General features: G+C 33.3%; 1 protein-coding gene across 1 annotated transcript; it reads left to right on the top strand.

Annotated features, from left to right (window-relative positions):
- The first annotated feature begins 346 nt into the window (after nt 1-346).
- On the top strand, nt 347-27,594 carry LOC126815138 (Fanconi anemia group I protein). Its single transcript, XM_056099307.1, has 32 exons — nt 347-430; nt 692-767; nt 1,287-1,417; nt 1,648-1,733; nt 2,211-2,336; nt 2,793-2,958; nt 3,186-3,271; nt 3,715-3,844; nt 4,156-4,248; nt 4,853-4,989; nt 7,798-7,969; nt 8,320-8,407; nt 8,568-8,769; nt 9,441-9,555; nt 10,107-10,229; nt 10,458-10,526; nt 10,731-10,832; nt 11,212-11,400; nt 11,883-12,004; nt 12,226-12,411; nt 13,536-13,715; nt 14,494-14,642; nt 15,560-15,636; nt 18,834-19,002; nt 19,400-19,527; nt 19,934-20,093; nt 20,415-20,599; nt 21,008-21,124; nt 21,338-21,433; nt 21,754-21,843; nt 22,864-22,992; nt 23,554-27,594. Exons 1-32 carry the CDS (start codon nt 347-349, stop codon nt 23,812-23,814), a joined length of 4,224 nt encoding a protein of 1,407 aa, XP_055955282.1. The 3' UTR covers nt 23,815-27,594.
- Nucleotides 27,595-27,953: the final 359 nt, after the last annotated feature.

Below are 27,953 nucleotides of genomic sequence, written 5' to 3'. Positions count from 1 at the left end.
AGCCCATCTTTTTCCGGTAAGATCACAACATGAATGTTGATTTAATTTGACAAATAAATCATGTTTTCAATGTTGAAGATTTTGGATGATATTGAGTTAGAAACTTAGCTACTTTAAGTCTGAATCCTAATACTGATCCCAGACAAACAACTTAACAAGACATAATTTGTTCTGCAAAGCCTAATCCATTTATTTTGCATATTTCAGCATTGTCATTGTGCCTTTTTCCTCCCTTATTAGTTATATAATAATGGGCACTTTTGCCGGAAATCCTCAATCTAAAATAGTCCTAGATCTGTGCTTGATATACATGTATCCGTTAATTTATTTCAGAAACAATAGAAATATGGATAAACAAATTTTATTGCACTATGAGAAACGCAAATATGAGGAATTGGCAAAAATACTGAAAAGTAAAGAATTTAGTGAGGTATGATAGTAATAAGTATACCAGTATCCATTCCAAGTCAACTTTGTATTTGGAAACATATAAAGTTTACAAACTTTACATAAAACTTCACATATAGATCAAGCAAACAACATAAACACTACAGTATGAACACAAATATGAATAATTTATTACTCAGTAGTATCATGTCATGATACAAAGAAATTTAACTTAAATTTGCTCAAAGAATGAAATGTGATTTTTTATTGATATATATACACATGTGAGTGTGTCTTATTGTAGATAAAAGAGTTATTAGATAATTATGTATTAAGAGGAAGGACTGATCCAACCGTATTAGTACTAGCTGTATTAACAGGTAATCTTATTGTTATAATATTCTTTTTATGCACTAGGATTTCCACACTGTTGAAATATGTAGGGTTAACCAATAGATGATCCCCCCAAAAAAGAAGATTTATGTATCTAATTGATTCTAATAGAAATTGAAGGATTTTCTAATGATGTCCAAGAAATTTACACGCTCATGTGAAAAGTCAATCTGATTAAAATAACGGTCTGTTACGACGAGTTCTTGGCAAGCGGTGTACAGAACTGTGGGTAAACCACTAGAAACGTTTTAACACTGATTGATCAATGTCTGACGTCGTAGGGTCAAATGCCGCTCGTATGACCCCTGTATTTTAGTCAGATTGAAATAAAATTGAACCATATGTTAGTCCCGAAATGACCTTGTTCGTGTCAAGTGGATTTTAAACCCCATCTCTCTCTCTCTCTCTCTCTCTCTCTCTCTCTCTCTCTCTTAGTCAGTTTACTTAATTCTTAATAAATGATTGATGTTTTAAATTGCGATCATTCAACTTTAAACTGTTTCTAGGTTTATATTATTTAAAAGAAGATGGAAAAGAAAATCAGCTTCTTATTTATAAATATATGATAAAGGTTCTGCAGAAAAATGAAATCAACATTCAAACTGTTTCTAACCTTGTTGGTTTATTGATGCTTGAGGTAAGATATGCATGGTGGATACATGTTAAAAATAAATCAAACAAAATTCTCATTGCATATCTTGGTTGTGTTCAGTCACAAATCTTAGAATCAAAGCTGGAATTTATCTATATTGATAAACGAAATATGTTGTAAGAAGTTTTCTTGCATAGATGATTTTTCATTGACTGACATTATATAGCCTACAGGTTCCTGTCCACACAAGATTCAAGTATTTTTATTTTTGTTAGGCTGACAAATTGGGTGGAGCAAATTTAGTTGAATTAGCCAGTCAGTTTACAGAATCTGTGAAAAATGGTACTTTCACAGGAGGAAAGTATGTTTATTTGTAATAAACCTCACTATATATTATGCAGCAAAATCAGTAGTGAAAGCTGAATCAAATCATGTCGACTATGGTAGAAAAAAAATATTTTGTTACAGTACACACATTTTGAATTAAAATTCTATTTTAGAAAGAGATAAACATAGCTAGCATCTTACAAAACATATCTGACATTAAACTAGCTCAAATTTTCTTGTACATTGTGCGTAAATACATAAATATCTACAAGGCAATAAATCACATTATCCTATGCATAGTAATACATATCTAGAAAAAAATTGCTGTCAAACTGCTTGAACAATAACATTTAGTGGAATTTTATATTTTAATAAATATGTGCTAAAAGATAAACAATCAATAAATATAATTCAGTATGATATTGATAATTATAAGGAAATTGTCATCTAGTAAATTTATAGATTATGGCGGGAAATAGGTGGCTGTAATGGTGTTTTTTTTTATTTCCAGAGCTGTTGATCTGTTTCCAAAGATATTATATGAGTTATCAAAAGAAGATAAAGTTATATATGGAGATGGTAGTATGCGAGGATCTGAATGTAAAAATCATATTTTGAATACTCTTTGTTCAGGAAGGTAATTTTTAACCATACTTTATAAAAAATTGTACAATTCTCTCCTAACCATGGTATATAAAGTTTACAATTCACTCCTAACCATGCTTTGTAAAGTTTACAATTCCCTCCTAACATAAAGTTAAAATATCCCTCCTAACCATGCTTTATAAAGTTTACAATTACAATTCCCAACTAACATAATATTCCCTCTAACCATACTTTGTAAAGTTTAGAACAATGTGTGTTATGAGTTCAACCCACACACAGAATTGACTTCCAAGATCTAAGGAAATTGCTGTCATAGATTTCATTAAGTATTATATGCTTAATATTCCACCAAATTTGATTTTGTCTTTGCGCAAGTTCTTAATCATCATATAGGACCATTAGGTTTTGTCGTTTTGTTTGTGTAATATAGACAGATTCTCGTAAAATACTTTGAGATGAATTTCCAAATGTTTTTTATTTTTTATAGATGGAATCCTACAACAGTTGTTCATTTGGCAGCCATGTTTATAGATGTTCCAATGACATCCGAAGAATTGAAATTTGTGATAGAAAAAATTATACGATCCTTTCCTGAAATGGCACTACAAGATTTACCAGCTCTTGTTTATCAACTTTTGTTGTTGGCCAAAAGGGTAAATAAATTTTTTAATCATTTTATTTTAAAGGCCGTTTTCATAGAAAAAGTAACCAACACAGAGGGTGATTATCTAGATTTGTTCAGCCTTAATCCTAAAAGCTGAAAACAATGGTGGAAATAAGGTATAAATAGTAATTATTGTTTTAATGACAGATATTCAAGATTTCTTATTTTGAAGTATATTATATTGTTCTTGTATCAATGTATTTTACTCTTTTTAAGGGTCATAAACGTCTGGTTATTGAGGGTGTTACTTCATTTTATATTGATAAAGATACAGTTTGTAGAAATCAAATATCAGAAATCACGTAATTATTTAATTTACATGTATGAATATATACTAAAATAACAAGTCTATAACACAAATTAACTGTAACATTAGCTGTAATCATTTATGTGTCATAATTATACACCTGCTCAGCTAGTTTGTCCGTCTGTCTGTTGGTATGAAATTAGTTTCTTGGAGTATAACTTTGTTACCGTTTGAAATAATTTTAAAAAAATCAAATTTAATGAAATTGTGCTTTTTGTTATTTACAATTGGAATCAAAACTAGTGCAAATTTAGTTCAAAATAATCAAAGTCTATACCTGTTTTATTTAATTCTTGAATATATACTAATAAAGTAACCTGCTGTCTGGTTCTAGTCAGTAACTTCTTTAAGATATGCAATGGATATACCATGTGAATTAAGATATTTTATTATTAATTTTTGTATTTGTTTAATTGATATTATATTTATTATTGCTAGTGAAGATTTGATGAGTGAAGAATGTGATACAGAGACATTAAGATATACAGAAGGAACTGTAATATTACATATAGTTTTCTCAGTTAAACAGGATCAAGAATTGGGTAGAGAATTTATTAGATATTTAAAGGTAAGAAATATAGTTTATTTAAATTAGTTTGGTTAGTGGGCTGAGGAGGCTAGACTTCTGTACAATGCGAGGGAGGGATTGATTACCTTTGTGGACCAATCAGCGTCATTCATGTCCTTCTGGCAGTTGTTCTGCTCCAATATTGACCATACAACTGAAAAGTCTGTTGATATTCAGCACTGAAAAAAAATATGCATGAACAAAATGTCTTTCTTAAATATAGATAAATGTTATCCTCAAGATGACCAAGATATTGTGTGTGCATTGTAGTTTAATTATTGCTGTGTAAATCTTTTTTTGTTTATTTTCAGAATACACTGCTGGTGCATCCAGTTAAAGTATTAGCACCATTCAATCTGGCTCTAGCCTTATCTGTAGCTCGTATACATAGATTACAAGATCAGGTTTGTTTAACTGGACTTGCTCTGAAAATTAATATTCGCATGTCCATTTGAGTCCAGAATTCATTAGTCAAGGGATGTCAATCAATTCAAGTAAATACAACTTTAGGCGAAAAGGAATGCACCACCTGAATGATACCTTCTCATTCATTCATCAGTTGATTAATTCTTGGGGCGGGGGGCTCTAGTGGTTAAATGCATGTCCGCACGTAAAATCACAAGATTTATCTTTGAGTCAAGTGGCTCACCTATCCAACCTTGTGGCTTTTCTCTGGGTCCTCCGGTTTCCTCCCGCTGCTTAACACCCAAGTGATTTATTGACATAAAATTGAACCATATGTTAGTCCAGAAATGACCTAGTTTGTGTCAAGTGGATGTTAAACCTATTTCTCTCTCTTTTCATTCTGCTTATACCACAACTGTTTCCTGGATTGGGTCAACTGTGACTCAATTCTGTGTCACTCGATTGCATAGCCCTCAACTCAAAATGTTCCAGGCTGACATGGAGCACATCATAACTACCAAATGCATAAGTGTGGAAAATTTTGTGAATAACAATTAAAAGTATTTGCAAACAATTGATATCTCATTCACTTTAAAATTTCAGCTTTATGACTTTATAAAATCCACAATATTGAAGAGTTTTAAAGATAAAGATAAAGAAAATAATTCTAAGTGGATAAGAGAATTAGTACCAGATACAGTAGATATTACTAGTTATGTTTTAGAAACAGTTGATAACAGGTCAGATTAACATAGTGTATACTATTAATATACCTGTATTTATTGTTGATGTATATTATCTTTATCAAGTCAGATTCGGCAGTGTGTGAAGTGGGGAGGGGGGTATGAAGGTGAAGAAATCTAATCCATCAGGTTGTAGTTTTGATCTGACATAAGTGACAAAGAATAGGTCATCTACCTAACTTGTGGGTTATCATTGTGTTCTCTGGTTAAGAACCATGTCAATCAGATTAAAACACAGATCCTATTTTGTTTCGTTTTTTATATACTATTCAGAAAAAGTAGGAGATATTTGATTTTTAAGTGTTATTAAAGTCACCTAATGAAACTGACGAAGAAACAAATGACAAAATGAAATGAAGTTCACATTCATCGATTTATTCCAAATGATCGTTAGACTAAGTAAGGCACAGACTGACCATTATAAGGGTAAAATGATACCCGGGGTCAAACAGCAAAGTTACCACAGCATCACAACCAAGTCAGTAACGGGTAAATCCTCCTCTGTTTGCCAAACCAGCATTGATCCGACGTGGCATACTCCTAATGAGACGTCTAAGGTCATTTTGGTCCAGATTGTCCCATTCCTGTTGCAACGCAGCAGCAAGTTCTTGGACATTGGCAGGACATTGTTGACGTTGACGTAACCTCTGTCCAAGCATGTACCAGACATGCTCGATGGGGGAGAGGTCGGGACTCAGTGCTGGCCAAGGTAATGTGGTGATGTTCTGTTGTTGGAGGTAACCTGTAACGATCCTGGCCCTGTGACATCTTGCGTTGTCATCCTGGAAGATGAAACGGCGGCCATGACGTCGTGCGAACGGCACAACATGGACTGCCAAGATGTTGTCCCGGTAGTACTGGCCTGTAACACGCCCTGCAACAACATGTAAAGCCGTATTTCCAGCAACAGTGATGCCTCCCCACACCATAACAGAACCACCCCCAAATCGATCATGTCTGATGACGTTAACGTCTTGGTAGTGCTTGTTTTGACGACGCCACACCCTCCTACGTCTGTCCAAAAAATCAACAGTGAACCTTGACTCATCTGAAAACATCACATTGCTCCAGCGTCGATTATCCCAGTGTTGCCGATCCCTACACCAACGACGTCTTGCCTGAATGTGATGATCTCTCAAACAAGGGATCACACGAGGACGTCGGGCGCGAAGGTGACCCCTATGCAGTCGATTCCGAATCGTCTGGCCACTCACTCTCACACCAGTGTCTGTTTGAAGACGAGCGCTGATCTGATTTGCTGTGATGACACGATTTCTCAAGGCCAAGGTACGGATAAATCGATCCTGGGCTTGAGTTGTCGCCCTTGGTCGACCTGAGCGTGGTCTGTCCTGTACAGATTGTGTATCACGGTATCTGGACCATAGCCTGCTTATGACAGACTGAGAAACATTCATCGTCCGCGCTACAACCGCCTGTGTTGTCCCGATCTGTAGCATGCCAAGGGCACGTAACCTTTCATTTTGGGTAAGCTGACGCATATCAAAATTTGTTTTCTGGTCACTAAAACAATTAAACTGATGTTTCCACCCTGGAATTCAATGCCACAATGACTGTAACATTCAAAGTCAGAGTCGTGCAAATCTTGGGTTGGACCCCCATGATGATCCCAAGCATCACCTGCATTCCATGCGGTAGCTATTGGTGCGTTTGGGCGTCACATGTAACTGGAAATGTTTCTTCTGTTAGGTTCTATAGTGACTTTTTTCGTAGTCATTTGCATATTTTAGTATTATGCCCCCAAAATCAAATATCCCCTACTTTTTTTGAATAGTATAGTTCAAAATTTCGTTTTACTTGTCTTCACTACACTAAGATCTGGAAGAGTTGTTATCATTGACGTGTTCTAAATGATGTGAGTGATTAGCCAATGAAACGGTCTGTTACGGCGAGCTTTAGGCGCATTTTGCGCGGAACTATGGGTAATCCACCAGTAACATCAATGCTGATTTGTTAATCAAATGTCTGACCTGATAGGGTCAAAAGCCGCTCGCATGACCTCTGATGCGACCTATCGCTACAACTTGTCTGATCTTCCTGTAGTGTAGGCCATCGAAAGTATATAAACACGAAACAAAATATAGATCTGTATTTTAATCAGATTGGAACCATGTGTACAAGCCAATGCTTTGAGTACTCTATATAAATTAAACATGCCTAGAATCTATAACACTGGTACTACTGTAAAACAAAATATTAGTGTCTTATGAAAGGCAGTCAATAGAATATGTATTGAAATTAATAATCCACTCATAATGGCTGAATGGCTTCTTGTGTGTTTAACAAATAGTATTTCTGATCAAAACATTTAAAGATACATTATGGGAGATTAGATAAAGAGCTGACAGTTCTCGCTATACTAGTTAAACACTAGATAACGTAAAGGTAATTTGTTGAAAATTTCAGTCAAATTGTTCCACTATAACCCGAGATATCAGCTTTGTAAATTTCCGCCTAGCCTCGTTCATAATTACTAAAGTTATTACGTTAAAAAGCATAGTCTCGATTATCCATTGTTTTGATTTAATTATCAATGAGCGTTTGCAGCATATAGGATTCTAATCCAGTCGATATCGAAGGCTAGCCTTGACATCGAGAGTTGATTATGGTCTGGATAAGTTAATTAATGTCTAATTAATAATTTAGATAAGATTTCAGGCCTAAAGAAAGACCTGCGATAGGCAGATTTAGCTCTTGCATAATGCATGGTTAATTGTAAAATTGAGTTATGTACTTAAATACTGTTGTTATTATAAACAAGATAATGTATTATGATTTGTTTTATAGTAAATATGGCTGGGATCATGTTTTACAAGGACTGGTTCAACTAGGATTTACACTTATGGATAGTTGTGGACCCAAATCAGCATTTGGAAAAGAAATTTATCAAGCAACAATAAAAACTCCTTCCCAGTTTACTTGTCAACTTGGTAAACAAGTTCTGAAAAATACGGTTAAGGTAGGAAACAACAAATTCACTTGATTTAATTTGTTATTGCTTATATTTGTTTGTTAACGTTTAATGTGGATATGTATTGTTGTCACCTGCATCCATTGTGTCATGTGGATGGATGTGTGTGTGTATGGCTGTTTGCTCTAATGTGTGCAATTTAGATCATTATAAGGTCTGTCATTGAATCAAGTAGTGTGGTTTGAATCCCACACTTGTACGTGACAAGAAATAGGGTCGCCTGCTTAACATCATTGATTTTTCTTTGGGTCATCTGGTTTACTCCCACTAATGGTAAGGATCCCTACGCCCAAGAAAATTATATGTCAAACTTTAAAGCACATTCTTTATTATATCAGGTGCATGAAGTTGTACGCTTGGAAATACTGGATCAAATATTTAATAGAATTGTAACCAAAGCAACTCAACCAATCTCACATTATTTAGGTAAGTTACATAATCTGATTTATTTTTGAAATGTCAAGTTTTAATTTTATTTTATTTTCATGTTTAATGATGGCATTTCAATCTTCTGCTGGCCTTTTTGTAAAATAATTAATGATTCTTCACCAATAAATTAAAATCTTTTTACTGACTTTGATTACAGATCTTTTATCAGACATTGTATCTTCATCTCCACATTTTCTGTTGGAAGCAATACCAAAAGTGAAGGAAGCGTTTGATTATTTGTCCTACCTACCAACAAGTTCTGGACAAGGCTTGTTAACGGCCATACAACCTCTTCTTAAATTAAGCACATCATTAAAAGATACGCTTCTCATTGTTTTAAGGAAAGCCATGTTTTCAAGGTAAATTTACTTTGAAAATCAATTTTGTTTGGTTACGCCCAAATATTGAAATTTGGTCTTACATTGTCGTCACCTCTCAGTCAGTTGAATGCTCATTTTTGAGATCTGGTAATTGTGGATGCTGTAGAGGTCTAAATTACCATATGATTTACTTCAAATTTATACACAGTGTTTATGTTCATGAGACAAATAATAATCATTGTCAGATTTATTGCCATTCATCTTTTTGAAAAATTTTGTGGTTGCCCTTAAGTCTAAAGTTACCTGATCAACTTGAAATTGTTTAAAATCATAAGACACTGGAATCTTACTCATGCAGCTAAAATTATCATCTGATTACAGGTGCGTGTTTTGTTTATATTAGCCCTACTAAGAACAAGAAGCCTATCAAATTAATGGTAATTACATCATGGGGTTGTTTTTGATATTTTGTAAATGCACCTATTACAACTTAGCTATGGTGTGTGTATGTATGTTGCCTGCCAACCTATCTTTGATATTTAGCGTTACATTTCATAAAGTACATTGTGTAAAAGACTCTTGGAAGCCATTATCCCCCATTAGTCTCCAAATTCCATGTCCTCTTGGATAAGCCTGTCTATATTCTTGCTAAAGTAAAATGTGGTGAGGTAATTATAATGCAGCAAAGCTTTGTGTGGTTTATATTACAGACAGTTAGATCCAAGGAAGATTGGTGTATATGGATATTTGATGATATTGAAACATTTTAAAGTATTAGGTGGCTTACCCTCCAGTCAATGTAGTCAGCCATTTAACTTGAGTCAGGTTTGTTTCCTTTACAACTTTAATAAAAATTGTCTTATTAAGAAAATAAATTTGGATGGATTATCCATATAAAGCAAAAAAAAGATAGACTTTTGTTATACAGACTCCAGCTTTTGCAGATTTCAAAAATATTTTATTCATGACCTGATTTTAAATTAATTTTAAGAATGTGCATTTCCAAGTACAAATTAGTTTTAATTAACACACCTGCTGTGGCATTGTGACAGGAATTGTGACTTTACAGCCATGATTACAGAGTATGGGGAGTAACTGTTACATCAGATGATGCTAGTTTATTTATTTCAAGTAACTGACAATTTCCCCTCATGTCACAGCTGGTGTATGTTTAGTTAACTGCTAGCATTGTACATTCTTGCAACTTTTTTATATTACATAATAAATAAAATGGCTAGGGTTTTATAAGATTGTAGATTGTAGATTATGTTTCACCAAGTGAAATAACACTTAATCGAATTGATAATATTTTCTTACAATCAAAGAAGTTTTGTTCCTTGAATTTTAATGTCTTATTTAATTATTCATTTGAATAGGTACAAATTGATGTACATACACGTTATAATCCTGCTAGTAATGAGGCTGTGTGTATAGAAATATTAGGTAATCTGAGAAGAGTTGGAACGCAGCAAGCAGATGTACGTCTTCAGTTATATGAGGTAAGAGCAGAATTAGCAACTAATTTAAAACAAATACCATTCATATGAAAATTTATCTGAAAATAAGTCATTATATATGATACAACTTGTTGACGTAATAGCAAATTTCATTTAATTTAAATAATTTACAATTCTCAGTTGTGCTTTTCATTTATCTGGTAACTTTACACAATTAACAATTTTCATTTCTACTTTTGCAAAGTAAAATAGTAATAAATATTTGAACAGGGTTTTTATGAAGTTGTTCATCGTAATACACAGTTACAGATGCCGGTGTTGGACAATTTATTGAATCAGGTAATACATCTATTTTATATAACCAAGATATCAAAATGAAACCAAAATTTGTACAGTGGTCCATGTTCCATTTTTATGTTCTAGTTCTGGTTAAACTAACCTAATATATAATTTCCAGAATTATAATCAACATTGTTTGCTTGGACTCTCAAGATTTTGTAAAGTGAAATGACTTACAAATATTTACAAAAATTTATATTTCAGTTGACAAAGTTTTATGTTGAAGATGAGGAGATAAATCCACCAGTTCTATTAGATAAATGTATTTTACCACAGGGGGAACAAGTCTTCTTAGCTGAACCATTGGTAAGAAATGTTACATTTTGTTCAGAAAAATTTAACTTGGAGCTATATGTCAGCATTTTAGTAGATCTAATGACAATAATTCAACAAAAATCACATAAAACTCTAGCGTTAAATTGTGAAGTGAGATATATAAATATGTGACAAAATGACTTGGTGACTGTTTTTGTGTTATTTTACAGAAGTGTTGTGATCAGTCAAAAGTCCATTGATCGTATCAAACATCTTGTCTCATTTATTTAATTTTTGTTGTTAGTCTCTATGGGTTAAAAAAAGAGTTAAATGGTTATCAAACAAAATTACATTCTTTACTTTTGTTGTACTTTGTTGTGTATAGTTGTTAATGATATGTAAGAGTTTCTATATTTTATATTTTAAACAGGCTCACCTATTGGCATGTATTCAACATATAGTTATAAAGACAAGAGAAACACTGACCCAACAACACACAGATGATGATGATGATGATGAGGAAGAGGAAAAGGAAGATAGGTCACTAATACTGCTAGAACAAGTACTAGCTGATTTAACTGTCCGTATGATCTCTAGTGAAATGGAAGATTTTGAAATTGTAAGAAGTTTATATTTTTTTTGTGAAGTAGGGTTAGGGGACAGTGGCCTCTTGACTAAAATGTGTTGACAACTACATTTTATGTAGATGGTAGTTACCATAAGGTCAGCTCAGTGCTTGCGTTGGAATATTGTATCATTCAGTATTTACATGCATGATCATAGCAAAACTCTGCTATGTTTGATACGAGTCAAAAACTGTGCCATCATTTTCATTGTGGAAAGCTATGTCTGTGAATGGATTCAAATTGTTAATTGTGTAATTTTCTTATTTCTGTGTAATGCACCTTTTGTAATTTTCTAATCGCTGAGTAATGCACCATTTGTAGTTTTGTTACAGCTGTATAATGAATTATTTGATAAAACAATGATATCTTTAACCAAAGCAAAGTTAACCAGGTTTGCTATAAGACCAGTTCCAGTGAAATATATATATGACAGATGACCTAAAGTCTAATTTGGTACATATTTTCTATCTTTCAGGATAAATCAGCTGATTTCACACTAAAAAACACAGTTGGTATTAAGAATAATATATTTGCTATTTTAGTGTTGGGTATATATGAAGTATTGATGGAATACAATTTTATTCATAATAAAAACAGGTAAGGATATAATGGTTCAAGGTAAATAAATATATATAAGAAATAAAACAAAATATAAAAGTATACAAAGAGGATGGGGTCCCTTTAGGCCTAAATATGATGCGAAAGTTCATCAGTGGCATTATTTTTGTCACTATCAAAATGAGTCTTGAAAAGTTGGATCATTTTTACCTTTACGAAGTATGACAATAATAAAATATTTATAACCTGATTATTTGCAGTGTAGAAAAGTGTGAAAAAGTTCTGAAGTTATATGAGAAATATGTTAAATTAAGTGATCTATTAAAGGAGAAGGCCAGTACAGCTAATGGTAAAAAAGGCAAAGTTTCTACAAGTAAACCTAGTAAAGCTCCAGCTAGTTTATTTTCTCTCAGTTTTAATGTTGATATAGTGACTTTATTATTAACGTAAGTAAGACCTGTATTCAATTATTGTTGTTAAATATTTATTGTTATTTCAACTTAAAAGTTGATCTTTCACATTAAATATGAAACCATGCAAATAATATTGTATTTGTGGGATGCAAGTGCCATTCCTTTCTTCCCTTCTTTTATTTCTCTACTTTTATTTTTATTTTAATGGGGGGTTGGATGGCTGAATGGTTAGCATGTGCGCGCTGTGTCATAAAGTCTGTCATTGAGTCAACTGGCGCGGTTTCAATTCCCCTGTTGTACATGACAAAGTAGGGTCGTCTGTCCAACTGCGTGGGTTTTCTCCGGGTCCTCCAGTTTCCTCCCACTGCTAAAGACCCCTATGCGCAAGCAAATTATGGAAATATAATTGAACCATATGTTAGTCCCGAAATGACCTAGTTTGTGTCAAGTGGACATTAAACTCTCTCTCTCTCCCTCTCTCTGTCTCTCTCATATATTAAAGATACATTATGGGAGATAAGATAAAGAGATGGCAGTTCTCGCTATAATAGTTAAAAACTAGATAGTGTAAAGGTAATTTGCTGAAAATTTCAGTCAAATTGATCCACTATGAGCCGAGAAAGAAGCGGGTGAAATTTTTGCATAGTCTCGGTCATCATTACTAAAATCATTAATATAAACAGCATAGTCTCGATTATCCAATTTTTTTGATTTAATTATCAATGGCCGTTAGCAGCATATAGGAATCTAATCCAGCCAATATCGAAGGCTAGCCTTGACATCGAGAGTTTATTATGGTCTGGATAAGTTAATTAATGTCTAATTGATAATTTAGATAACATTTCAGGCCTAAAGAAAGACTTGTAATAAGCAGATTTTGCTCTTGCATAATGCATGTTTAAGTGAGAGTGAGGACACTTGGTGTATAGCTTTATTACATCAATACCTTGACTAAGTTCGATAATGAAAATATTCTGCTAAGGTTGTTTTTGTGTACACTTTGACATGCACGTAAAAGAATCCTTGACAGTTGGAAAAAAATGTCCAGAAAAAAATGTTCTTTCTTACATTGAATAGCGCATGTGGCCATGGAAATAATAACTGAATGCTAGTCTAAGAATAATCAAAATATTGTACGATGTAATGTTTTCTTTCAGGGATTTTTCAGCAAAACATAAAACAGCATATGATGTTCTACGTACTAATTTAGATTTTATGAAACATATTGTAACAACAGCAGTTAATAAATTACACCAATATTCAGATAAGGGTGTATGTGATGGATCAGCAGGACTTGATAAATCAAAACTAATGAACCATTGTTGTCAGCTGGGAAAGTAAGTTCTGTTTCTTCTATTAAAATCATTATTATTATTATTATTTTTGTCTTTTATATATACACCAATTTACCCTCTGAATTCTGTAATGTGAATGTTGAATTCACAGAGTTAATTCACAGAGCTCCTGAAGCATTTTTACTAAAAATTAAAAACAAATTATGGGTGAAACCTTAACAATTAATCTTATGTACATGGAAAGAGCAGTCTTTTGAAATATGACAGCATTGATATTAATTAATATCGGTGTATGATGTATTATTAACAGGTTGTTTTTATAGGCCCACATTAAAATGTGGCTGTATACTCGTCTGCAATTGCTTGTGGAGGCTCTAAAGGCTAAAAGGATCATCTGATTGACGTGAAATTTATACACAGTGTAAATTTTTCATGAGATGTAGAACCCTATTGATTTTCACCAATTTTTCAATATTTACTGTCAGAGTTATGGCACTTGATCAATTTGAAAAATCTTGTGGATGCTCTAGAGGCAAATCATGAGTTGATCTTTTAGAAGCATTTAGTAACTGGATAGAGCAATAATCTATTAACACATTCTTATGGAGACAATTACTGATCAAATCATGAGTTGTTTGTCTTGATTAGTTTCATTGTCTTGTGAATGCTCCTATTACCTAGAAAATAAATAGGCGGCAAGCTTTGTGGACTGCTTGTCGACTTAGTAACTGTGGATGTATGTTTCATTGCCCATCAATCCATCTTTAGTGTAATATAGAGTAACAGAAATTGATACAGTTGTATGATATATTATTTACAGGTTATTTTTAGTGTATTATATAGAACATCAGATGACAACAGATAGAAATAATAAAACTATAGTATCAGGATGTTTAGATGGTTTGTTACACGTATTTACTATATGTACAACAGATAAAGATAAACTATGTCAATGTCTTAAAGCTCTAGGTATGTAGTTTTCACATAAGATGCCACTGTTCTCATATTTTTACAATAGCTATATTTCAATAATCTATAAAGATTATAGGATTTTCGATACAATACAAATGTATGGTCCAATACCATTGACTATGCCAGTTTCTCCCATTTTCAGAATATTTTTACAGTGTCTTCAAGTAAACTATTGCCTCAGAAGGCACCGAAAATAATAAAGTTTCCTTAAATTCATGCTATTGTTCTTAATTAAAGAATCACCAACTCCACCCAACCTTGTCCTCCTTTTCGCAAATATCTAATGCTCACACTAGTATTTAGATGTCAATTATTGGTAATGGAATCTGATTTGTTTTTCATCTATAGTGAAATATATAATAATGTTCATTGAGTGACTAATATCAAAAAATAAACAGATAATGGAGTGTATATTGATTTGTAGTTTCTAGAAATCTAAAAATGCATTAAAAACCATTGTACACTTGATAATTTCCTTTGAATCGAATATTCAATTAGCATTCATTTAATGACATAGAATATTTGAACTGTAGAATTAGCATAAAATGTAACCACTATGATTATTGTCCTTGATTCATACTTCAGGATAAATGTTAATTGTTTATTAAGTACTAGCTATAGCTTAAGTTACTAACACTTTCTTTAATTGATGGTCAGGTGTCTTAAAAATATACTTTACTAGCAGGATACCCGGCTTCGCTCGGGGGTCATAACCCCGAAACCGGAAGTGGTAGACTAACGCCACCTGGCCTATGTTACTCCCCGGTCCGAGCTACCCCTATACCCCAAATTTCAGACTCGGGGCAGACCTAGTGTAGCCGCCAACCCCGAAAAGACAGACAGACAGACAAATGACAGTCACAAATATTAGTATAGATATATGTTTTCTCATTTATGTACTATGTCAATTTTAGAAGATTATGCAGAAAATGAAAAATGGTCAGAAAAAATTAAAACGGAAAAAATTCACAAACATATTAAAAAATTACAGGTAAGATGTATTTTATTATACTGGGTAATTTCTTCATTTCAGATAATAATTAATAGGTAATACTAGATTGATCTGTTATAAACCATAAATGGTTCTTTTCTTTTGTTTTTATATGATCACATTGAATGTCTTCAAGTTTTCAATAATAAAAGATTTTCATTGATGGTTTAAAGGGGTTTTGACATATACTTCTATGCAGAAATTGAAGAATAGGAATAAAAAAGGAATTGGAAATTTGTTCATGTTTTAGAATTGTAGCTCTTTGAGGTGTAATAATGATATTCACATTTTTCATTATATATTAGTGAGAGATGTAATAATGATATTCACATATTTCAATGTATATTATAGAGATTAGTTAGAGAGACATAATATAATGATATTCACATATTTCATTGTATATTATATAGATTAGTGAGAGATGTAATCATGGGCGTCACACATGGGGGGGGGGGGGGGTCCGGGGAGGTCCGACCCCCCCCCCCCCCAATTGTTTTTCTGGGGGGTCTGAATATACTTGGACCCCCCAAAAAATTTACATAGTAGGCCCAAACTCCTATTTATTTACAACAATTATTGTCCCCCGCCTTTCGAAGAAAGCAGGGGACTATTAAAATGGGTTCGTCCGTCTGTCTGTCCGTCCGTCTGTCTGTCCGTCACACTTTTTGGGACACAATAACTCTCTTCCTAATTGAGCTAGAATGTTCAAACTTGGTGTATGTGTTTATTAGGTCAATGCCTTGATGGAGTTCGAAGATGAGCATTTTCCGCTTAGGGTAAGCAGAGATAAGCAATTTGATTGGTTGATGCTTTGGGACACGATAACTCTCTTCCTAATTGGGCTAGAATGTTCAAACTTGGTGTATGTGTTGATTAGGTCAATGCCTTGATGGAGTTCGAAGATGAGCATTTTCCGCTTAGGGTAAGCAGAGATAAGCAATTTGATTGGTTGATGCTTTGGGACACGATAACTTTTAATTGAGCTAGAATGTTCAAACTTGGTGTATGTGTTTATTAGGTCAATGCCTTGATGGAGTTCGAAGATGAGCATTTTCCGCTTAGGGTAAGCAGAGATAAACAATTTGATTGGTTGATACTTTGGGGCACGATAACTCTCTTCCTAATTGAGCTAGAATGTTCAAACTTGGTGTATGTGTTGATTAGGTCAATGCCTTGATGGAGTTCGAAGATGAGCATTTTCCGCTTAGGGTAAGCAGAGATAAGCAATTTGATTGGTTGATGCTTTGGGACACTATAACTTTAGTTCTAATTAAGTGAGATTGATGAAACTTGGTGTATAGTTTCATTACAGTAATACCTTGACTAAGTTTGATAATGAGCATTTTCTGCTCAGGGTAAGCAGAGCGATACGCAATTTGATTGGTCGAGACTTTGGAAAACAATAACTCTCCTACTTTGATTGTCCCCCGCCTTTCGAAGAAAGCAGGGAACTATTAAAATGGGTTCGTCCGTCTGTCTGTTTGTCTGTCTGTCCGTTCCGCTTATGGTAAGCAGAGATAAACAATTTGATTGGTTGATCTTCGAATTGAGTAAATGTTCATGCTTATTGTCCCCCGCCTTTCGAAGAAAGCAGGGAACTATTAAAATGGGTTCGTCCGTCTGTCTGTTTGTCTGTCCGTTCCGCTTAGGGTAAGCAGAGATAAACAATTTGATTGGTTGATGCTTTGGGACACTATAACTTTAGTTCTAATTAAGTAGATAAACAATTTGATTGGTTGATGCTTTGGGACACTATAACTTTAGTTCTAATTAAGTGAGAGTGATGAAACTTGGTGTATAGTTTCATTACAGTAATACCTTGACTAAGATCGATAATGAGCATTTTCTGCTCAGATTAAGCAGAGCGATAAGCAATTTGATTTGCTGAGACTTTGGAACACAATAACTCTCCTTCGAATTGAGTTAAAATGTTCAAAATTGGTGTGTATGCTTATTGTCCCCCGCCTTTCGAAGAAAGCAGGGGACTATTAAAATGGGTTCGTCCGTCGTCTGTTTGTCTGTCTGTCCGTCACACTCCTTCGAATTGAGTTAAAATGTTCAAAATTGGTGTGTATGCTTGAAGAAGCTTTCCAATGTATTACCCCTGTAATTCCTCCTCTTTTATCTGTACAATATTTTCGAAAAAAATGAAACGAAATCCACTTATGTATACATTTAGGTTACATTATAGCCTACATGTCCCGACTCAACTTGCCACATTACATGTCATAATATTATAACCAGGTATTGATAAAAGCATCAATTGAGCAATTCCAATACAATCCAATACAATGAATATAGGCAAGGTAAATAAACAAATAAATGGAAAAAACAAATTGAAAAAGAAACTATTATAAATTAATTAAATATGTAGTATGCAATAATGAATTGACATTTAATGACAGAAAGAAAACAGTGAACTTTGCACAACTTGCAGCAAGATGGAAAATAGACCCGTTGATACAACCAAACTCTAGATCTGTAGGCATAGAGCATGTTTTCCCCTTAATATGCTATAATTATTCCATCAAAAACATTGTATGCTTAGACTATAAGTAAAGATATACTGTTTGATTGTTCAATACTTTGTAAAAGATAATTTGTGATAAATTTATATGTGTCCTCTAATTATTTTCCTATTTCGGCGGGGGACATCAGCCTCACTGTTGGCTTGTTAGGATTAGTTAAGATTCTATTTGTATAAAACCTGTAAATATCCCAATATGGTTTACATTGCTAAAATAAAACACAGAGAGAATCATCCTGGAAACATGTGTGAAGTGAAAAGTAACTGTGTTCCATAAAATTGTGTCTAGTTAGCCTGTCAGTAATATTTTGTTAAATTTTTTCTGCCACTTATCAGAGTGAATCGCATGTAGGTACCCCAAAACATTATCGCCTAAACCAAATATTTATCGCCCGCTCAGCCAGCAACGTAACCATAATGCTTTTGCACGCAGTGTCTTGGTAGACAGCATGGCCACATGGTGTTTGTTTATATTTTTTAGGGGTTTCAAAAATGAGTTAGGGTTAGGGGTTTTAAAAATGAGTTAGGGTTAGGGTTGCGGACCCCCCCAATATATATTTCACGGCTACGCCTCTGGATGTAATAATGATATTCACATATTTCAATGTATATCATAGAGATTAGTGAGAGATGTAATAATGATATTCACATATTTCATTGTATATTATAGAGATTAGTGGCTAATATATTTACTACTGATGAAGATAAACAGAATATAAAAGAAGTTGGATCGCTGTTGTCTATTATTGGTCAACTTAGTAAATATTTACCATATCATGGAACCGAGTATGAAGAAGTACAAATATGGATACATAAAATATGTACTGATCAAACTATAGGTAGGATCAGAGAGAGAAATAGGGTTTAATGTCCACTGACACTCACTACAAATAAAGTCATTTTGGGTCTAACAAATGGCACAATTGTGTTTCAATAATTCACTTGAGTGTAAGCTTCTTTAGCAGTTGGGGGAAACTGGAGGACCCGGGGAAAACCCACAAGAATCAGGATTGTCAAATTGTCAGAATCAGGTATTTGGATTGTTGGCGGTTGTTAGTCCTGAACCTGTTACATATTAAAGTCAACTTCCAGGTTACACACTCATGTTTATAGTTATGAGAAAAAGGAAGGAAAAAAAAGATTTATCAGAGGATATAGTCCAAAATACTTAACCCACTTTAGTCCTTAATGCAAACATGTGCAAGACTTTATTCCAAACTAATTTATTTATTGCAGATGATATACCAACATGTAAACAAGTGTTATCAACATTATTAACTATAACACAACAGATGACAAGTGTACCACAAATATTAAAAGATATGTGTCAGGATGTTCACAGTCAACTAGGAGATGTTGATCAGGTTTTATATTCTTTATTCTCACTTTAACATTATTATTCTATGTGTTAAAACTACAATCTAGTCTGAATGTCACAGCAGCATAGTATTGTCCACTATTACTACTACTACTACTACTACTACTAAATAGGGGTTAATATCTGCTTCCACTGGGGGTGATATTTCTGACAATGTGTTGTCCATACTTAGTCTGTGTTCAATCATTTATTATTCATTATGAGTTATCCCATTATACCATGTTTATTGTTTAGTTCAGTAAGAGTTACCAACCCTTAACCATAGTTCATAGTATGCCTATTAAAAGTGGTAATGAGTAAGAAACTTTGAGGAAATGTCCTGCTTGAGGTAAAGGAAAAACTGAACACATTGTGAAAAAAGTCCAAACTTGATTAAATGATATTTATTTCAGCAAGTAGAAGTTGAAGATAAAACTAACTTTTCGTTGATCACAATACGGACAGCTGCTCCAACTGTATTACAGCTGACATTACATCATATAGATAGAGAATTAGATGACATGGATTGGGTCATAGGTTATATTAAATCAGATACATCAATCTCACAATCAGGTAATATAATCATTCAAATTTTATTCAAATTAACTTATTAAATTAACTTTGCCAACCAAACTAATTAAGAAATTACTTCAACATGTTATTTTTGTCTTTGTATAATATTTCCACTGTTGATTCATTTCTGATTGAAGATCACACAAGGAAATAATTCAGTTTGGTTTTTATTTCGATAGAAGAAGAATTAAGACTGTAATTACAAAGAAAACGTTCAGGTTTTTTTTAGACTGTCTTTGTGTCCTCTTAAAATGTTCTATTTTTTGTTGAGCAATGGACAGCATTCTTTGTAATAGTGAAATGATATTTTTGATGTTTTAGGTGATGATTTACCGAATGCTACACAACAAGAAACAAGAGAGAAGAGTATATGTAGTAGATATGGTGTAATAATTGTTGGTTATTATGAATTAGTACAATCAGCTTTACCTAGTGGGATATGTACAGATATCATGTTAAAATCTTTAACTAAATTATATACATCACTGTCCGTATTAGTTAAATATGTAAGTATATTTTAAATGATATCTGCAATGAAATTTAGATTTTAACAAACCAGCTTTTGATTGATCACTTTTTGGGGGAATATGGGTTCATATTCTTATATTAAAATGACCCCAGCTACCCAGAAAGTGGCCTGTGACTTCAATGAATAGGCCCCTGTGCCCAGTACAAAGTCACATGGTGCTATCCCTTCAGTCTTAAGTGCTGTTATGCACAGGCATGTTTATTATTTTAGTATATGCTACATACAATATTGAATATTATTTCAGTATACCCTTCATACAATATTAAATAATATTATTTCTCTGTACTCTACATACAATATTAAATATTATTTCAGTATACCCTACATACAATATTAAATAATTTTTTTCAGTATACCCTACATACGATATTAAATATTATTTCAGTATATATCTCTGTATACCAAAAAGACTGGCCATTTAACATCAAGATTTGAGAAGTTGATTAAATTGATAGGAAGTAAATTATCTCCATGTGTATATGCTTTTATAACATATATTCAAGTAAGTATTTATAGAATTTACTCATTTCTCAGGAAAGGGTAATAGGAGTGTCTAGTGCTAGGCTTAATGAAAGCTACAAATTAGAAAGTGTATGTTATAGATACAAATGGAATGATCGATATTTGGTAATATAAATATAATATTAGTTTTTCAGGGTTAATTTATAAAATTTTATTGAAATATATATGTTTTATTTATTTGTTCACTAAACAGGCATTAGAGAAAGAACACATACAACAGGCTGCAGATCATATAAAAACTAAGAAAGATAAGAAGAAACCTGTTAATACTAATATACCTACTGGCAAGGTGGGTTAATATACATACAACTCTTTATTACACTTGTTTATACAACTGACCCTTTCAGAGTTGGGTTTTTTTCCTCTCCAAACTTACTAGGATTGTTCAGCTAATCCGGGGGAGCAACCCTTTCAAGATGCCCATCAATTTTATGTATAATCATTGTCCCTGGCAGCTTGAAAGCTGCTCTTCAAAATGCTACTGTTGGTGTATATTTGATGCAATTCCATTTATCTAGAAATATTTCGTTTACTTCATATTTTAGCACCTTAGAAATGGGACTTTAATAGTAATGAACTACCTGTATAATGATGATATTATAATTATAGGTGATAAAACAGACGAAGATGATACCTAATTTGATATATGCTATAGAAGTGTTTGAAAAGTTTCTCATACAACTTACAAAAAAATCAAAGGTAAATACAAAGTACTGTCTAAAGTAATATAAAAATTGTTTGCAGCATGAAAATAAACTAAGAATGAAATAAAATGGGGTTCAATGAAGACAGGCCAAAAAGTATACTATCAGAGAAATTTTAACTGGACAGCACGGCATTGATTTCCAAATGTCGTGGGATCTTTAACAATGCTGATAATGGTATTTATTACAGAACCTTGATTTTTTTGTCCCCTGACAGAAAACGAGTCTAGAAAAGGCTAAGGAACTTTCTCCGCCAACATTGTGATCCAGATTAGTGATTTAGAGCCATACTAAATTAACATGACCTATGAAAAGAACTGAAATGGGGTTTAACGTCTTATTTTTCTGTTCTGACTGGGCTAATGAAGCAGACCCATCAAAAGATAACATAGAATATTATGTAAATAAACACAGTGTTTCCATGCTACTGATATAGCAGGAACTGATACCAAGGTTTCTGTGACAGGATGAATTTTGATTTGTTTCTTCCTTGCTACTTGCTGAATATTACCATAAACTCTGACCTGTAACAATTGCAATGTTTCAGTAACCAGATCAATAACTGCCAATAGAACAATCCCAAAAACTATAATAGGGCAAAAGAAATTAACAACTTTGACCAATGGAGGGATTTCAAGTTTCAGGGTCAATAACTATCCATAAAATTTGATAGGTGACCCTGAATTTTGATAGACTTTTAGTGATATGGGCACTATCTCCCGATAAAGTTTATGTGTGACTGAAATTTGATAATGTTCTCCCGTTTCTATTCAGTCTCAAAAACTCTTCCCTACAGAGGATTTACAAGGTTTTACTGACAGGGACAAACACTCCTTGTAAAATTGAATTTCGATAGGGTTCCTCCTTATGATGAAGTTAAAGGGGCAATACCTCCACATAACCCCATAACCCCATACCTCCAAATAACCCCATAGCTAACAAAATTGTCTATTTAATAATATTAATGTAGACCAAGATAATTTATATCAATGAATAAATATATTATGATTTGTAGGTAAATTTAATGGATAATGTAAAGATGAGCACAGCTCGTGATTTTCGTATAAATAAAGCCGCTGTACAAGCTGTGTTAGATGAACAATCCGATTCTTCTTCATCAAATTCAGATGAGGATCCTACACAGGTAAATTATTATTTTATCGTAAAGAAAAACATTGAACCAAGTTTTTATTTAACTATACTGGTACTGTATAGATGGTCAGTCGTATCAGTTTTCTAGCTTTTTACATACTAACCTCAGGCTGTCTGTCTACAGTTAGCTTTGCTTGAGAACAGACACTAAGCTAGTAGACCGACATTTTTAATTCCTAAATAATTGATTTTAGTTGAAAATAAGTATTTATTTTGCTTCCATTTAATAAAATCGAAAAAGTTTATTTAGTCTTCGTGTGTATGACAGATGTAAAATGGAATAGACTAATACTAAACAATATACTAATTGTTGGATATGGCGGCCAATTAGGGTGGAGATCTGTTCTCGATGTATGAAGTTGCAGTAGTAAGCAATTTATCCTGTAAGTTTCATCAAATTTAAAGGAGATATTGGAGTGTCTAAAAAGAATTCTTATATATTTGAATATCTTAGGCATCTGACAAATCCTCCATAATAAAATTTGTTGAAAGCATGGCAGAAATTGCTACTGGATTGATGATTGCATAAGTATATAATAATTGAATATTTTAGGATGTTGAAAACGATCAAGATAATCATGGTGATGATGACGGAGAAAAAGAGAATAATAGTGGTGTTGAGGATAGCGATGGTGATAATGACAATGATAGTGATGAAGAAAATCAATCATCTGTTTCTAATACACCATCAACAAGTCAGCAAGATCCACAAGTTTCTACTAATAAACGCGATATCTGGCCAAGCACAAGTCAACATAATACACCTCCAAATAAAAAAGCAAAACTAGGTAGTAAAGTTAAAAATAGAAGATAAAAAATGTATATAAAAAATTGATCATTTAGTGCTGTCATACATAAAGTTACTGAACGTTACAAAAGCAAGACTTGGCTGAAAGAATCAATATATTAATCTGTGAAATTTATTTTCATCTACTGCCTGATCAACTTATAATTGCATTTTTCAGAACATTTTCACTGCTTAATGCTACTATCTTCGAGGGGTGTATGGGCTTCTCCCCCCAGAAAATTTTGAAAGTTGAAGTCGATATCCCTGCATCTGAGGCCATTTCTGAAGAAAATTAATTCTTTTAAATGTATAGACTTTCTCCTGGGTCTCTCTTGTATAGGCTTGACATGGGGGTGGGGGGTCCTGACACTCTGGACCTCCCATCCCCTCCCCTTGACACGCGCCTGAAATACTTTGCCATCAATAAGAATGACGTACGATTTCTTAATAGATGACTGACCATGAATGCTCAAGAACCCCAAGTAATGTCTGGCGGATGCTTTGGGAACTATTGGCAAATTGCATTTGTAAGCCCATTTGCCACATGATTTTTTTCCAGGCAATTTTTAGATAATATTTTAATTGTCAAAGGAATGCCTCCTTTGAGTGTTACATATATATTTCAAGTTTTTTATGCAGAACATCTACTGTCTGAACCATCGTAAATTTTGAACGGATTATGAACAAACTACTTAACTTTGGTTATTATAAACTTACCTGCATGTTTGAAATCAACTCCTGTTAAATAAAATCCATTGCACAATTAAATATCCCAACGATTAAAAAAGTTCCTTCTTGAAAAATTGAAATCCCACAAACTTGAACCTTCACGCAATACCAAGGTATCATTTCGTATAAAGGGGCGACAGCATATACCACATTAAACCGGTTTTCAGTACTTTTACGACAATTCAAGTTTTGTACAAGAAAAAGCAATAAGTCTCGGCTCAGGATTGAGTTTGAGCTTTTACACACATAACTGCTTCCTTTACTTTATTACCGTCTTTTACATTCTAGTAAAATCTCTGCAATGTTTATAGCTTTCCCCATTTGAAATATTTGATTAGAGACTCAGATGAGAGAATTTTGACATGCGGCACAAAAACAATGACATATCTTTAACTATGTGCATTATATAACTTAAACCCAATTTCTTTTAATACCCTTTGCAGGTGGGTTTGAGAAATTATAATATTTTTTTCTTTAAGTACAGAGCACAGTTGTCTAGATAGTTGAGAACTGGATAAAATTCAAGAAAGTAAACCATAAAAAGTGTTGAATCATTCGAGTTTGTATTTTATTTCTTTAAAGCCCCCTTTCAATTCAAACTTTCAAAAATAGAATTATCTAAAATTACATATATTTCAAATACCGGGTAGATATGGAATTAACTGAAATGGATTTTAAAATACCAACCTCTTGTAGTGATTATAAAATGTTAATTGTGTCTTAACTGTTGGATAGAAGGATCGCATATTTTCACGTCAAGATAACAACATGAATATTGATTGAAGTGGACCCAATTGTGAATTATAATTTGTGTTTAATTTTAAATGTTATGGAAAGGTTTAGCTCCTTTAATAGTAAGTGCAGGAGGACATCACTACATGCAAAAGAAAACCGACAAGATAAACCTACATAAATGTTGCAAGAAATACAGACTGGATAGTTTTCCGTATCAAAACTGTTGAATCTGGAAGTAATGTTACCCTTCTTACAAGGTCTTACAGGCTATCAAAGTAACAATACACTCAGAAATGTTGGATGTGAACTTCATGTTGCTTGTTGAATTATTGATAATATAAAGATAGGAAAGTTTTAGGTTATATATAATATATGACTTTATTATTATGAGTATCTGTGAAATGGTTTCAATATAAATCTTCTATGTAATTGCCTTAATTTGATATTTTTCGTTGCCCAAACTCAGACGATCATGCTTTGTTTTGATTGCAACACATGGATCTGTCAAAGTTAAACCACCCCCCGCAAAAACATCATTGGTTTCACCCAATACTTGACGAAAGCCATGTTGTCTTCCACTCAGTCGAAATTACAAGTAAATAGTCAAATTTTTCAAGGGAGAACTTTTTTTATTCGTTAGAATATTTAATTGTGCAATGAATTTTATTTAGCACGAGTTGATTTCAAACACACAGGTTAGCTTATAATAACCAAAGTTAAGTAGTTTGTTCATAATCGAAGAAATCTGTTTAAATTTACGATGGTTCAGACAGTAACATCTCTTTTACGGTCAACATTTAGTTTCTATGTTTTTGTAAATTGTTTGTCCAACATCTTGGCCTATCATTAAAAAAATGTGCTATGTTATTTGCTGTGATGTTACATGTATGTTATTTTACATAATGGTTGTGTTGTACATATAATTAAACTGTATAGGGAAAAGTGGTTTAAAGGACAATATTGGTGTCAGTTATTATCACATATGTGATTGAACTGGTTTAACACATTCCAAATATAATTTTAACACAGAGATCATTGCTATGATAGATGCGTAATCAAGGGTTCAACTAACGAAGTGACGAACGCAAAAGGTAAACACAAGTTACCCTTCTATATAACTGACTGAAGTGACGAGTGATAACAGATACATGGGCGAATTTCTGCTCACTAATAATTCCTTCGAAGATCAAAAGTTGTTATATGAGACTGAAAGGATATCTGACAATTAAAAACAGAAATTGACTGTCACTAGAAAAGAGAAAACGAAAAAATATTGAAAAAGTCTGTGCATTACCAAGTATGGAATGAATAAAAACAAGTGAATGTACACCCATTTTCTCATTGCATGTCTGTGTGTTGCCAACAGGACGAACTTCTTAATAATCGTCTTGAAAACTTTTCAGGCTTATTCTTTATACCCTAGGGATGACATCTATTATTTTTGGTGCATGCCCGACCCCCAGGCACAGAGCTAGGCCCAATTTTTGCAGAGCCACACCCATTTTTGTGTGTGTGTGTGTCTTTTGGATCATCTTGGAACTTGACATAATATGTATTCCTTATAGACTAAGGATAGCATGTCCTATAGGAGCCATGTCCTATTTTCGTGTTTATCGCATACAGGCCGCAATTCTGAATGGATCATCTTGGAACTTGGCATATGTATTCCTTAGAACTTAAGGGCGGCAACTATTGATTTTAGTGCATGTCCCGACCCACGCCCAATTTTTGTTTTTAGCACATGAAGACCACAATTCTGAATGGATTATCATGGATGGCAACTATTGATTTTTGTGCATGATCTGCCCCCCTTGGGCGGTGTCACACCTTTTTGTTAATATTTTGTATGTAAATAAATCCACAGGTTGCATTATTAGCAGATCTGGTTCCATTTCGGCATGATCCATCATAGGGTTGTACCTATTTATATTGGACCATGTCCAGCCCCCAGGGGCAGAGCCACACACAATTTTTATGCTTTTTGTCTACAGGCTGTAATTCTGAATGGATCATATTCCTTATATTGTAAGGATAGCAATTCTTTATTTTGGTGCATGTCCTGACCTCCAGGGGTGTAGTACCACACTGACTTGTTTGTTAATTTTTTGTCTGTAAATACTTTACAGGTTGCAATTATTACCAGTAACAGATTTTGTTAATTTGGTGAACAGAAGGGGGAATTCTTGGGTCTTTTCCAATTCGAAACCATGTTATTACAATGTTAAATACCATTTCTAATATTCAGTTATCACCAGTATTTGTTATTCAGTTGTTTGTTTATGGAATGTATATGTGTGTGTTAAAACTTGTGACATGTAATTTTGTATATTTTACTCTAATAAAATCCACTTTGTTAAAGACTTAATTTTCCCCAAAATTATTAAATTTGGATTCAATATTATAATCTGTCCTTTTTCTCTACCAGCATAGATCTGGAACATAGGAAGAATGGCACTGGCTCACCAACCAGGTCTTGGTTTGATCTCGGAATTGCTTGAAACGTGAAATATATGTGAAGATCAGGGATAAGTTCAACTTTAGCAAATATCGGACGATAACTTCCTGGATTACATTGCCTGATCGTACGAAAATGAAAATTACAAAGCTTGTAGAGCCTGTAGCAGTAAAGATTTTTATTCAATTTTGATTACTGTTTATGAACAACAACCAGAGATGCGTTTTTCTGCTATTCTAGTCCAGGA

The sequence above is a fragment of the Patella vulgata genome, chromosome 3 (assembly GCF_932274485.2).
Source record: "Patella vulgata chromosome 3, xgPatVulg1.2, whole genome shotgun sequence".
Classification (NCBI taxonomy): Eukaryota; Metazoa; Mollusca; class Gastropoda; family Patellidae; genus Patella; species Patella vulgata.
Note: the sequence above shows the minus strand (reverse complement) of the source record. Positions and strands in the feature narration are given on the sequence as shown.